Source organism: Calonectris borealis, chromosome 7 (genome assembly GCF_964195595.1).
Source record: "Calonectris borealis chromosome 7, bCalBor7.hap1.2, whole genome shotgun sequence".
Lineage (NCBI taxonomy): Eukaryota > Metazoa > Chordata > Aves > Procellariiformes > Procellariidae > Calonectris > Calonectris borealis.
The window spans coordinates 31096876-31112197 of NC_134318.1; the positions used below are offsets into that span (position 1 = coordinate 31096876).

The 15322-nt window shown below is 45.0% G+C and overlaps 1 protein-coding gene across 1 annotated transcript in view; it reads left to right on the top strand.

The window, feature by feature from the left end:
* SORCS3 (sortilin related VPS10 domain containing receptor 3) overlaps positions 1–15322 on the top strand; it is a 323974-nt gene that overhangs the window by 102561 nt on the left and 206091 nt on the right. The window contains exon 2 of the mRNA XM_075154994.1: positions 11011–11078. Within this exon, the coding sequence (XP_075011095.1) occupies positions 11011–11078 (68 nt within the window). The remainder of the gene's footprint in view (positions 1–11010; positions 11079–15322) is intronic.

Sequence of the window (15322 nt, forward strand, 5' to 3'; positions counted from 1 at the left end):
GGTGCTTTATCTCTGGGCAGGCTGGGTTTGCCCTTGAATTGCCAAAGCAGAGGAGCAACATACAAGAATCCTGCCCTGCTCCTTGCCGGTAATCGCGTGGGAGGAGGGAGTTGGGCTTTCCAGAGCTGGCTTTTTCTGCAAAACACTGTAGTGGTTTTGTTTTTTTTCCTCCCTCAGATTCTGTTCATTCACTGCAAGCCTGTAAATGGGAATTTCAAACTGCTGCTTACATCCTGACGGCTGTTTTGTGAATGTGATCTACCTCCAGCATCACAGGGGAATCCATGGGAAGACTTCTCGCGCTCTGGCTCCCACTTATTCTGCTGCCTATTTACACTGAAAGGGAGGAGGGCAGCAGACAGGAAAAATATACCGTGGCAGTTTTCATACTGGAAAGTGAAAAGCAACACAGGCAGAGGAGGATTAAAGGAGCATGTCTTTCTTTTAGTTACTGGTTCTTGTTTTGAGGACAAGTTTGACAGTCTCAGCTCTTTGGAGATCACAAGTTCACTGGAACATGTTTTGCTTTTGTGTGTGATCTTGGGACTTGTCTCTTTCAATTTCGGTGGGTTCTTTTGCCTGCACTGCCTGAAGCCACCCACAGATCATTTTTATCTCTCTAGAGATTAAAAAAAAAAAGTCCTTTGCTGCTGCTTAAGTTGGCATCACTTTACTCTTGCAAAAGTGTTGCTCTGATTTCCAGTGGGCAGGATTTGGCCTGTGTTTGTTGTTAGTACCTCTGTTGTTTTCTTCTTATGTCTTAGGATGTGCTATTCCTTAACTGCAAGTATCTGGAGGTATGTTTTCTTCAGCTACGCTCACCAGGCAGGGGAAAAGAAGTTAAATTTGTATTTAAGGTGTATGTGTTCCTTTTTTTGCTAATCATTCCTTTACTGTGGGTAAACCTGGATTGGTGCTTTATCTTCCAGGTGATGCTTCTTAGCTTAAATTAACTAAATGTGTTGAAGCAGATTATGTCAGCTATGTTAAATTCCGGGATGGAGACTCTTTTTCAGAATAAAATGGTCTTTAATTTGATTTTTCTGATGTATTTGCGAAGTGAATTGAACCAAACTCTTAAAAGTTGATTTGGATTCTTCTTCCTGAGTGTTCCCATGTAGAGAAACACTTAGTCTCTCTCTGCCTCTTTGTGCACCACCACACTCATCAGTAAAACAAAGATGACATTGCTTGCCTTGTTTCAGAGTGGTGACGCTCGAGAATCTGTTAACCCCTGTGGAATATAAATTCCTCACCTGGAGCTTTATAGTAATGCTGTATGCTTCTCACAACTGGAGATGGCACTTTTGGGTATTGGCAACTGCACTTAGACCTCCAGGGCAAATGAGGATGGTGATGTTGTGTAGTGTGATCACACACACGCATGCATATGTTTTTGAGGGTGTATTTGTGTGAAGCGATTTTTGGTGGGACCAGGGCTATGTTTTTGGGAACCACTGTACATTGATCTAGGAAAATACTTATACTGGAACTGAGTTAATTTTCTTTGTAGCAGCCTGTGTCATGCTGTGTTTTGAATTTTCGGCTAAACCAGTGTCAATAACACACCAATGCTTTAAGTATAGCTGAACAGTGCTTGCACAGTGTCAAGGTTTTCTGTTTCTCACTCTGCCTGCCCTAGGAATAGGCTAGGGGCAGTCAAGAGCTTGGGAGGGGGCACAGCTAGACCCAAACTGGCCAAAGAGGTATTCCGTTCCATATAATATCATCCTTAGGAACAATAGCTGTAGAGTAGTCTTTTCAAAGTAGCCATCTTTCAGTGACTGCCTTTGCATAGGTGTTGGTGGTTTTTTTTTTTCCTTCTCTTTCTTTCACTTATTAAACCGTCTTTGTCTGGAATTACAAGTTTTTCTCACTTTTGCTCTTCTGGTTCTCTCCTCCATCTCCCTGGGGTGGGGAGAGAAGAGCGAATATCTGGGTGGGTGCTTAGTTGCTGGCGGGGGTCAACTCACCACACATTTAAGCACAAATGTATGTTGAGCATGTAAATGATCCTCTTCCCATCTTCTGAGCATTTATATATGAAAAATTAGACTGAGATTGGTGGCTTTTGCCTGAGTTAGCTTTGAATGCAGAGATTATATGAAAGACTACTTTACTTAGAAAATTTTTCACGCTGAATAACTCCATGAGTTTGTTGATCATTTCTTTAATTATTAATTTTGTGCCTTAAAAAAACCCCACCACCACCACCAAAACAAAAAAACCCCACCCAAAACAAAGCAAAAAGAAATAGGTACGGACCTCCACAGAGCAGTGCTGCTGGCTTTTTAAGTCCCAGAGCATTTTAAGCCAATTTGCCTTCAGCTGTGAGCAATTTACTGGTACTGGTTCCCAGTAGGCTGTAGTTGTTTACATTTTAAATTTACTTGTTGGGTGCTGTTGTGCTCATATGAATTGGGGAAAGGCAGATGAAAATTGCAGACAAGTTTCCTGTGTCTGGTGGTGGTGGGGGAGAAAAGTTTGCAAACATCATGGAAATAGGTCTGTAGGCAGGACATGGAGACCCCAGCGTGCCAGAGCAAATGGGTGGAGAGCTCTCATTTTTCACATGTAAATCTGTCCTCGATTTCTTTGTTGTGTTGTGCGCTGCCCAGTGCTCATCCCTTTGCTCATTATTAATTACACTCTGTAAATATGTGGACAGGGCTACTGATGAGCTGTGTTAATCTCTGTGCTGATATAGCAGGATCATTTAGAGAGGAGATGAATCTCATGAAGTGGAGCAGTGCTGGCCTTTCAGATGTCTACCTGAAATTATCACCTATTCTCTCTGGTTGCTGTGCTCTTCTCTCTCCTGTCTCTAATACGAGCATCGCCTTATACAGGAACATGACTGCCATTGATGTGGCACTTTTTGGTTGTCCTGAAGTTCTTTGTCAACCTGCTGAGGAACTGCAATGCCTTTACACCCTAATTTGTGGGAAAACGAGTTATATATTCCACTGTGGGGTATATGCAAAGCACTTTGCCAGTGTAGAATTGGCAAGATCTGGAGGGGGGTTTAATGTACGAAAGTAATTTTCCCTCATAGTAAAATTTTATGGGCATGAAAATTGTTATGCCACTGAATACTTTGAAGAACTTCTGAGTGCTTTTGTGATTTATGGGCTCAGAGATTCCTAATAACTGTCTGAACAATAGGAATCCCTTCAAGGATGAAACCTGGGGTACTGTTTCTGGTTATATATTTTTCTGCTTTCATGCCAACCAAGTTGTGTCAAGACTCCAGGCTGCTGGATTAGGCAATCTTGGAGACCTGCTGGCCTTTTTTTAGAGAAGCGGTCCATCATATTAGATCTGGATTTAGTGTTCAGTATACTATACAGTGAGATGATGGGATTTCTCAGTGCCAGAGACTCTTAATCTCTATTGTAGTGTAAGCTATTGAAGATAAATAATTGACAGGAGTTGGCATTTTTGTCATGCAAACCTTACAGCAGGGTATTCGAGATGATCTTAGAGGTCTTTTCCAACCTTTACGATTCTATGATTCTATTCAGCAAACAGTGCAGTTTCTGCAAAACAAAAACATACGGACTGTGGAGAGACATGTGTGTAAAATGAAGTGCATAAGGAAATTCTTGCAGTAGTGGAACATCGCTTGTTTCCAAAGAAAAAATATTTTTTTCTGGTTATACTTTCTCTAGCCCCACTTCTGTCTAGAAAACCAAACGAGTTTATTGAATTTTTCAGGTCATTTAGTTTTGTATAAGCTCAGCTTGAAATTTCATTTTCCAGAGGGTTTGTATTTCCTTAACAGTTGTAATTCAGTCTGGCCTATTTCCCCACTCTGTTCTGCAGGCTGGTTCTCCCTTTTTTCATTCTCAGCCAGCTGAGCTGCTTGGTGCCCCGAGGGATGCCTGCCCTGGGGTGTCCTGGGAAGCGCAGTGTGGCTGTGTGGAGCCCGGCCCATAGGAGACAGGGAAATTTCACCGCTGAGCTGTATTCCTTGGAGTGAGCAGTATGACCCCAGAGAAAAACACAGTTCAGCATTGAGCTGACTTGAAATTAATTTTGGGGAGATTAGTTTGGTGAACAGAAACAGTTTAATTTGGCACTGTAAGGGCGTTTTCTTTATTTTGATTCAAGAATGCCTAAGTGTAAGTTTTTGCTGTTTCTGAATCAATATAAATTGGAACTTTTTTTGTTTTTATTTCTTTTCCCCAGAGCAAAATATCTTCATCTTAATTTAGGTTGAAGAGTGGGCATTTTCTATGGGGTGGCAATTCTAGATTTCCCTCAGTTGAGGGGAAGAAAATGTTTATTTTTGTTTTGAAATAGTACATTAAATGTGAAATCTCCAATTTTCAATTGAATTCAGCTTTTAAAATGAAAACCGTCAAGATTTTCATGCAAAATTACTCTGGCACAGAAAAGCCATGGTAATTTGTTAGTGTTGACAAAAACAAGCTAAGCTTCTTCAACTACAAAGTAGAAATCAGAATCAAATGTCTCAGATTGAATCAATGAAGGTTTTTTCTTTTTCGTTTGTTCTCCTATCAGAATTCAGTTTTGGAAAATATGTCCAATTTTCCATATGTTTTGTTCCATTCTTTTTCAACTAAAGCATTCAAATTACAGAACGCTTTAGAAAATCTGGTATACTTGCCTACATCTGCCCCCGATATCCCTGCTTCTAGTTTCTTCTTAGCACGGTTGGGGCAACATGAAGTGGAGGCCTCAGAATAGCCTCCTGAAACGCTTTGAAGTTTCCTCTGCAATGTTGTGTCAAAAGCACCCCATGAAAAAACTCAGGAACCAGCTGTGCCTTTCAGGCCTTGATTTGTGTCTTAACTGCGTGTGACACTTCCTTCGTAGTCATATTTTCTCCGTGGTCTCACGAGGCAGCGTTGTGGGCGAATGTGTTTTTGCAGTTTTTCTTGGGAAGGTTGTGTGTTCAGCCTCTCTGGTTTTCAAACTCCCAAACCATTGCAAGAGTTACCTTTATTGCATCTGAAGTGTCTTGTCTCAAAAGTAAGTGGGGACAGGGTGGAGGCCACCTGGGGTTGTGGTGCAAGAGCGTTGCCTGGCCTGGGCATACGTGGTGAGTGATTTTATGGATAGCTTGCTGTAGGTGACTGTACCATGTATTACCACTGCCTCAGGCAACTCCTGCTATTTCCTGAGACCCTTTGTGAGATTTAACTGCAAAGGGATGCTCAGGCTTTTGCTTTCCATGCATTAACAACAGGCAGAGCTGGATTTTTGTTAGTCATCCTGGGTGAAAATCCAAAAAAGCCATACTAAACAACATGCTTTTACTTTGGATTTATACCCAGGAGATGAGTAGGATTCAACCCACTCCTGTAAAGCTGGTGTTATCCGGCAGTTTGCAGGGTTTATAATAGATAAATGACATCTGCAAATATAGAGCATAGGAGATCCGGGGAGAGGCACACAAAAAGCTGGGAGAGTATGAATGCTGCCTTCAGTTGTAATTGCAACTTAGGGTAGAATTATTCTGTTGAAATTTGACCAGGACACAGAGATTTTATTTAATATGTTTAGGGCTGGATCCAAGATCCACTGAGCTCAGCAGAAGTCATCCCGCCGTCTTCAATGTGATTAGGCTCTGAAACTGGAAAACTAACTTTACTCACTACTACAATGTGGTTTCACAGTAAGAAGGGTGTCATTTCTGGCAGGGCAGGGCTTGGGCCGTGGTGCATGCCTTTCTAGAGACTTGCAAGAGGGGTGCTGTCCGAACCCCTGTGGGAATATAGGGAACATCCTAAAAATGTCACTCTCATCAGACTTTAGGTAGGAGCAGGCTGCATGGCTTCCCTCAGTTGGTGTAAGGGGAGGACGTATACAAACCTTGGTTGCTGCAACTTGCAACTGCCTTATCCCCCTTTGTATGAGATGCAGGGTTTAAGTTGCGATAAAAAGGATATTGTCCTTATTTCCCCACTGCACAGCATCGGTTTAGGCTGACATGGGCTCGCGTATGCTGACTCAAATCTGCCTGGCAGGTTTCTTTTCACACTGTGCTGGAAGCAGCTCGGCTTTTATCTTCCTCCTAAAGGTCTCTGCATGGGGAAATAAAGGGACAAAATGCAATTGGGGATGGGAAAAGTGAATCCAGTAGAGAGAGGGATGCTCAGAGCGTCTATTCTAAAGCCATTAAATTGGGCGCTGACTGCATAGTCACGTACCAAGGACCCTTACAATTTGAACAGGTCTCTTCCCGGTATTATGCTGACAGTAACCGACTGCTGCAGCCCGTGTGATATTGATTAATTCTTTGGCATTTTTCTGCAAAGCTTTAAACTTCTTACCCAGCAGCCTTTCAGCTGGGAAACCCAAATGCTGTGTGAGGAGGAAGAGGGAGGGACATGTGGCTTTTGTAGTAGAAAAGATCCTTGTTGCATAGGAAAAGATTAATGAACCCAACCCGTTGAGTCACATCTCTCATTTGGACCCATCTTTTAGCCAAACTCTGAAGTACCTGAAGTACCTGTTAACACCCACCCCCCCAAAATATTTACCTATTTCCCTAGATGTTTTCACAGCCCAGATGCAAGGGAAATTAGCCTGTTCTTGAATTCTGCAAGAAGGAAACAATGCTGAAATGTTAAAATGAAGCAAAACCAAAATGAAGAGATGCCCCAGAGCTCTTCCTGAGGCTGGTCCTGTAGAATCCGAGGGAATGAACTGTGTGACATTACTACCCACTACTGGTTATACAGGCTGGCAGTGAGGAGGTTGCAGAGAGAAGTCCCGAAGGGATCAAAAGGGACTTCAGGGCGCTGGGGCGGCTGGTGGGAGGATCGGGAGCACAGGTGGTGTTTTCCTCGATCCCTTTAGTGGCAGGGCGGAACACTGAAAGGAACAGGAAAACTCATCGGATCAACACGTGGCTCAGGGGCTGGTGCCATCGGCAGAATTTTGGCTTCTTTGACCACGGGGAGGTTTACACGGCACCGGGCCTGCTGGGGACAGACGGAGTTCAGCTGTCTCACAGGGGGAAAAGGATTCTCGCGTGTGAGTTGGCCAGGCTCATCGAGAGGGCTTTAAACTAGATTCGAAGGGGGAAGGGGATAAAACCAGGCTCTCTAGAGAAGAGCCTAGGGACCGCACGCCATTGTCGGGGGAGAAATCGGCAGCCCAGCTCAAGTGCATCTATACCAATGCACGCAGCATGGGCGGCAAACAGGAGGACCTGGAAGCCATTGTGCAGCGGGGTAGCTATGACTTAGTCGCCATCACGGAAACATGGTGGGATGAGTCGCACGATTGGAGTGCTGCAATGGATGGCTATAAGCTCTTCAGAAGGGACAGGTGAGGAAGGAGAGGCGGTGGAGTAGCCCTGTATGTTAGGGAGTGCTTCGACTGTCTAGAGCTCGATGGTAGTGATGACGAGGTCGAATGCTTGTGGGTAAGGATGAGGGGGAAGGCCAACAAGGCAGATATCCTCCTGGGAGTCTGTTATAGACCACCTAGCCAGGACGAGGAGGCAGATGAAATATTCTACCAGAGGCTGGCAGAAGTCTCCCAGTCGCTAGCCCTTGTTCTCGTGGGGGACTTCAACTTTCCGGACGTCTGCTGGAAATACCACACGGCAGAGAGGAAACAGTCGAGGAGGTTCCTGGAGTGTGTGGAGGATAACTTCCTGACGCAGCTGGTAAGCGAGCCCACTAGGGGAGGTGCCTCGCTTGACCTGCTGTTCACGAACAGAGAAGGGCTGGTGGGAGACGTGGTGGTCGGAGGCCGGCTTGGGCTTAGCGACCATGAAATGGTAGAATTTTTGATACTTGGTGAAGTAAAGAGGGGGGCCAGCAAAACCGCTACCATGGACTTCCGGTGGGCGGACTTTGGCCTGCTCAGGACACTGGTCGAGAGGGTCCCTTGGGAGACAGTCCTGAAGGGCAAAGGGGTCCAGGAAGGCTGGACGTTCTTCAAGAAGGAAGTCTTAAAGGCGCAGGAGCGGGCTGTCCCCATGTGCCGCAAGAAGAACGGGCGGGGAAGGCGACCGGCCTGGCTGAACGGGGAGCTCTGGCTGGGACTCAGGGAAAAAAGGAGAGTTTATCACTTGGGGAAAAAGGGGCAGGCAACTCAGGAAGAGTACAAGGATCGCGTTAGGTCGTGCAGAGAGGAAATTAGAAAGGCAAAAGCCCGGCTAGAACTCAACCTGGCCACTGTCGTGAAAGACAACAAAAAAATGCTTTTATAAGTATGTTAATGACAAAAGGAGAGCCAAGGAGAATCTCCATCCTCTACTGGATGCGGGGGGGAACGTTGCCACCAAGGACGAGGAAAAGGCTGAGGTACTCAATGCCTTCTTTGCCTCAGTCTTTAGTAGTCAGAGTGGTTATCCTCAGGGTACTCAGTCTCCTGAGCTGGAAAACATGGACGACGAGCAGGATAAACCCCCCATAATTCAAGAGGATGAAGTTAATGACTTGCTATGCCACCTGGACGTTCACAAGTCTATGGGGCCGGATGGGATCCACCCGAGGGTACTGAGGGAGCTGGCGGAGGAGCTTGCCGAGCCACTCTCCATCATTTACCAGCAGTCCTGGTTAACTGGGGAGGTCCCGGACGACTGGAGGCTTGCCAATGTGACTCCCATCTACAAGAAGGGCCGGAAGGAGGATCCGGGGAACTACAGACTGGTCAGCCTGACCTCGGTGCCAGGGAAGATCATGGAGCGGTTGGTTTTGAGGGTGCTCACGAGCCATGTCCGGGACAACCAGGGGATCAGGCCGAGCCAGCACGGGTTCATGGAAGGCAGGTCCTGCTTGACCAACCTGATCTCCTTCTATGACCAGGTGACCCGCCTAGTGGATGAGGGAAAGGCAGTGGATGTGGTCTACTTGGACTTCAGTAAAGCCTTTGACACTGTCTCCCACAGCATTCTCCTAGAGAAGCTGGCGGCTCACGGCCTAGGCAGGTACACTCTTCGCTGGGTAAAAAACTGGCTGGACGGCCGAGCCCAGAGAGTTGTGGTCAACGGAGTTAAATCCAGTTGGCGGCCAGTCACGAGCGGTGTTCCCCAGGGCTCAGTGCTGGGTCCAGTCTTTTTCAATATCTTTATCAACGATCTGGACGAGGGGATCGAGTGATCCCTCAGTAAGTTTGCAGATGACACCAAGTTGGGCGGGAGTGTTGATCTGCTCGAGGGTAGGAAGGCTCTGCAGAGGGACCTGGGCAGGCTGAATCGATGGGCCGAGGCCAACTGTATGAGGTTCAACAAGGCCAAGTGCTGGGTCCTGCACTTCGGCCACAACAACCCCAGGCAACGCTACAGGCTTGGGGAAGAGTGGCTGGAAAGCTGCCCGGAGGAAAAGGACCTGGGGGTGCTGATTGACAGCCGGCTGAACATGAGCCGGCAGTGTGCTCAGGTGGCCAAGAAGGCCAATGGCATCCTGGCCTGTATCAGAAATAGTGTGGCCAGCAGGAGTAGGGAGGTGATCGTGCCCCTGTACTCGGCACTGGTGAGGCTGCACCTCGAATCCTGTGTTCAGTTTTGGGCCCCTCACTACAAGAAGGACATGGAGGTGCTGGAGCGTGTCCAGAGGAGGGCAACGAAGCTGGTGAAGGGCCTGGAGCACAAGCCTTATGAGGAGCGGCTGAGGGAACTGGGGTTGTTTAGCCTGGAGAAGAGGAGGTTGAGGGGAGACCTCATCGCGCTCTACAACTACCTGAAAGGAGGTTGTAGCGAGGTGGGTGTTGGTCTCTTCTCCCAAGTAACTAGCGATAGGACAAGAGGAAATGGCCTCAAGTTGCACCAAGGGAGGTTTAGATTGGATATTAGGAGAAATTTCTTTACTGAAAGAGTGGTCAAGCCTTGGAACAGGCTGCCCAGGGAAGTGGTGGAGTCACCATCCCTGGAAGTATTTAAAAGACGTGTAGATGAGGCCCTTAGGGACGTGGTGTAGTGGGCATGGTGGTGTTGGGTTGACGGTTGGACACGATGATCTTAGAGGTCTTTTCCAACCTGTATGATTCTATGATTCTATGATTAATTATGCTAAAAAAGCAAGAGGCAGATGCTCAAACGCTTTTGACTTCCACTGAGGAACCTCTATTCTTTCTGCAGAAGTTCCCATCCCGTCTGAGTCTGGGAGCTTGCACAGAGGCTCACAGGTTATCGGAGTGCATAGCTGCCTTTCTGGGAAAGGGCGACATCAGGCAACATAGCTGGTAACTAGGAGGACTACATTTACCCATGAAATCTGAGGTCAGAGCACCAAGGATATCAGAGGGAAGTTATATTCCCCTGTGGTCCCCTATGTACTTCTTAAGTCCCCTCTCCTCCTGCATCAGTTTTGCAAGGGCATGACTTCAGAGTGTTTGAAGCTCGCCAAAAAGTTAGTCAGTGGGTCCTGAAGGCTCTGACTCTCCTTGAGCACTAAAGACACAGCTGAAGTTTTGTTTGCTTGGTGTCTAAGCTGAATGTCATGCTCTGTGTCCCTCTATTTTACCACTGCAGAAAGGTGATAGCATGTGGAAATTCTCATGTTCCTGGAGTCAGTGACAGCAGATAGAGAACAACAAAACTCATTCTGGGCAAAATGTACTGTTTTGCTGGATGGGGATCTTCACAAAAAAACTTGCCAATTCTTTCCATGGAGACTCATCAATTTGTGGTAGCACCTTGAGAAACAGGGAAAGTAATTTCTGATTGGGCTAATGAGTTAACAAAGGTGCATCTGATTCCATCCCTGACCTTGAATAACCATAGTTGTAGAGAGGGCAGCTCACAATGTTCCATTAATTCCTATTGGCATGTTTTATTTCAAATGCAAAACATCTTGAGATTAAAATAAATGTTACTGGTTACATGATGCATTAAGCTAATGATTTTTTTTTTTTTTTTAACTTACTTGATCCTATAATACCACAACTTTAATGGATAAATGCTAAGTTCTCCTTTGGGTGATTTCAGATGCCTTGTGTATTGTTACACAGTCTAAAGGAAAACTCTTTTTTTTTTTCTCTTTCTTTTCCCTTTCTCTTCCTCCCTCCCTTTGCCCTCCCTAGGTGATTCTCATTCTGACAAAGCTCTACGACTTCAACTTGGGAAGTGTTACGGAGAGCTCACTGTGGAGGTAAGTGGATTATAGAAATCACAGCAACTGGCATGGAAAGATTGCACTGTGTCTCTTGTAAAACTGGAGGCTGAGCAAGGGGAGGGCATGGGATGGAATCTGAGATAACTGGAGTTGCCTCTTGGAAAAGGGACACATGATTAAGAACACATTGCTTTAGTGAAGTGAGGTCTGCAAACGAGGGTTTCTTGATGTATGGGCATTTCCCTGGCACACAGGGGAGCTTGGTTTCATTCTCGCCTTTGAGTGTCCTTAGACAAGTCTCTTCATTCCTCAGAGTCTCTGCTGTGAGGCTGGCAATGAGAGCAGTCTCTATAGATGGTACGTGCTTATTGGAATAGTGTCCAAGATGGCATACAACACAGTGCATGATATCTTAGCTGATCATAGCCACATTCCTCAGCCCTGTGAGCTGAGATGGTCATCTTGGCAGTGCATCTGTGTTGCCATGGGCTGTAAGGACAGTAGCCACTAAAGGACTAGAGATATCACAGTGAGGTGCTGGTGTCTTCTCCGCTACGGATAGACTCAGATGTGTCATGTACCTGCCATGCTCCTAGTCTGGCATGGGAGATGGAGTGTCCTGGCCTGGGGAAGCACACTGCTGGACAGAGTGTATGTTTGTAAGTACGTGTGTGTGTTTAAAAAACAAAACAACCCCCCCTCCCAAAGCTCCCCCCCACAACTCACCCTTATGAACAGGCCAATTCCTTGATGTCTGAAATCACCAATAGTTTCTATCTGCTGGGGATTGCTCTTCCTCCTAACATCCTGCCTATGGTGTGGAAAGGGTATGCCTTTAACAGAATTGTTATTAGGCATTTTTTACCCTACGGAAAAAAAAATTGAAAAAGCAGCCAAGGGTTGGAGAAGACCAAGTGCCTTGTGTCAGGTTTACCTGGTGTATTGCAGCTATTGCACAACCTGCTGAAAGTGTAGTTGGTGGAACTGTCGACGCATTGTAGCCATTGCTCTGGGTGTGAGCAGCTTCTTGGCAGATGGTCTTTTGTACTTCTTTCTTCCCAGCTAATTTAAAAGCCCCTTTTTGGAGCAGGCTTTGGGCATGTGCTGCAGATTTATTCCTATTAATGTATTTAAGGGTTAATTGTTCAGTAGAGCTCTTGAAACTTCTCAATTTGCACAGTACTTCCAAAGCCTAATTGTGCTGTACCATGGTAATCTGCAAAAGTATGAATAACCGTCAGCTAGTAAGAGAGAACACAGTCATTTCCACTTACCCTGGTACTTTTCAAGGTATTAAAGCCTTAAAAAACTTCTTCCTCTTTACCTAACAAGTACAAATGGCACTGTGATTGTACTTTAAACGTAATTGCCAAGCAATCTGCTCTGCATAAATAATGTAACAAGCAGGCAAATCCTGTCCTAATACTGAACTCACAGCATCACCTGAGCTCTGCAGAAAGGTAATAACAGCACTCCTTTTGGAGTTTTCCCAGAGTGACGGAAATGTACTTCATCATCAGTACAACTGAATGCATCCAGTACTCGGCTGGGGAAACACAGTGATTTGTGAATGTGTTTCAGTGTGTTCTGGGAACACTTCTGCATCTTTTCTGCAGTGAAATAGGGGCCAGTGTGGGGCCTAGAGACTCAGAGAGCTTGAGAAGGCAGAACCTCCTGAGTTCTCTTCCAAGGTCTGGGAGGAAAACTCAGGGTAAGAGCTACTAGGTAGAGCTCCTGGGCTCTAAACCCACCTGGAAAATTCAGGATTAAGCCACACTGTACTTCAGAGGGGAGTGTAGAGTCTTAGAAAACAGCTATGAGTTTCTTTGGAAAGGACGCTGTAGAAATGGAAATAGATACTAAGTGGAAGCAATAAGGCAAGAGAAAGACTCCTTTTCTCAGGATTTTCTGTTCTATTTGCACATTAGGGCCTCTGAATCTTTGCATGATTTAAATATTCACTTTTCAATATTGTTTTTAATTTTTGAGACCTTGACAATTTCAAAAAGAGGATCTGTCTTTGCAGAGTGAATGTAAGCCTTCTGACAATAGGTTTGTTTTCCTTAGTTACTTTTTGTACACTCCTTCAAAGCCACCTTTGAGCTCCCAGAACTGGTGGGTCACAAACTGAATGCAACTATCAAGTAATTATCAGAAGGAGATCTGGATGTTTCCAGGGTTTTGGTTTTGGGTTTTTTTTTTCTTCCGCCCTGTTTTCTGGGAATACGATACATCCTTTAAGCTAACCCGGAGTCCTGCCCATCTGAGCAGTGGTGCTGCGGATATCTATTCTGAACGCTTGGCAAACACAGTTGCCTCCACAAGGGAGGAGTGGCTTTTGTGGCAGAGAGTAATGAATCACACGGCAGTGCTTCAAAGGATGCTAAGATAGAGCAGAATGCAATGCAATCTCCAAATATCATCTTGCCTCCGCCTGCTTCATGCATCAAAAGCTTCTTCTCAGTTCCCCCTGGGTTATAGCATGAGAGGCTTCTTTTAATGGAAAACTGAATTGCCATATAAGAGAAATTTCTAATCCCTGCATCTAAATACAAAGAGAAGTAAATCAATAAGAAAACATCCTGAATGTAATTAAAAAAGAGGGCGAGAGCAAGAGAGGGGAATTAAAAGTTAGGTTGGAAGCTGCTGCTATATCAGGCTGATATCAGTTTAGGCAGCGGAAATGCTAGTCAGCATTTGAATGCAGGAAGGCAGGCATTGCTCTTAGTAAGCAAATCCATGCTTCTGGGGCCTAAAAAAAAATCACAGAAAAGGCCTCCATTGCTAATGAAGCAGCCTGCCTTGAAGCAGCCACCTTCAAGGAAAAGACACACAGAGTCACATCCCTCCCCCTTGTGAATGCCACATCTCTTCTTGGTCACAAGAGATACCTGTCAGTTGTGGTTTGGGTTTTTGTTTTTCCCACCAAGTCGAGTGGAAGTGATCATTCTCCTCCTATGAAAGGAAGCTACTTTATTGTAGTTGTACTTGTGATGGTATGACACATGAGGGGAGAGGTCTTTTTGCAAATATAACTGTAAAAATAATTTAATTATTTAAGCCTTTCAAGCATGCAAACCCTTCATCAGTTCTCATGGCCTAGCAAAATATCCAATTGGGTAGTTGAGAATCCAGCTACATCCTGCCTTCTGTAAGTAAAAACCAGATTAAATACACTTTCTGTAGAATTCCTCCTGCCCACCCCCCCCAACCACTTCTTCTCCATCAACAAAAGGAAAACAGTTCTCCTTCTTAATCTGTATATAAAATTTATATGGTTTTGATCTGAAGTACTGTTGGAGCACCTCTAATTCCCAAAACCTTTGCAGGCCAGGGTCCCTGCATGAAACTTCATTGCCCATGTAAGCACACAGGAATGATCTGTCATGAAATATGAACCCTCTGTGTAAAGGGGCCAGGCTGCTTCACAGGAATTGTAGTCCAAGAAGGCATCTGTTGAACAGAGGAGAATGAGAGGGTTAGATATGCAAAATACGGTGTCTAAAAGGCACCAGTCACAACCAGGAATTGAAGGGTGGGGTTTTTTTTTGGCCTATTTTTCTGTTGAAAATCTCAGGCAAATTTTATCAGGAGGAAGAGAGAAGGGAAAGTCTATTCAATGGCTTATTTCTTCAAATGTGCATGTTCGTAACACTTCCATATCTGACCATAGAAATTGTGATTGTGGTAAATGAATTTTGGTTTCAGGTGTATGTTGTGTTCAGGTGTATTATACGGGGAGTTCTGTAGGTTGTACGGTAGGCAGCAAGTCCTTTCATTAGTTAATCTTGTTGCTGTCCAGTTGTTTCCTTCTTGTGTTGTGAGTGTGAATAAACAGGAGGAATCTGTTGAGCTCCTTTTCTTATTCTGTGGGCCTTTTACATTTAACAGGTTTTACAAGCAAAGGAAAAACCTTGTGAACGTTTCCTCACTTGTTGCTAACCTTGTCTCCTGTTTAAACTGTACAGTTTTGAGATAGGCTTATGTGAACGTGACATTCTGTATAAGTATTTAAAGTTGCTATTGTAATATTTAAAATGTTTTCAACTGTTTCAGCTAGTGTGGGTTGAGCAGTTATTTCTGCTAAGATAAGTGGAATAAAAGTTTTTCCACTGTTGCCTTTTTTAGTATCCAGGAACAGTTATATTTATTTGGATTGCAGTAGCTAAAAAGACAGCCTCCATCCCAAGGGAGCTTTCAATCGCAGATGAAAACAAAGAGACAACAGGGCGATAGAGTAGACAGGAGAAGCCCAAGTTAGCAGGGCGGTATTTATGATC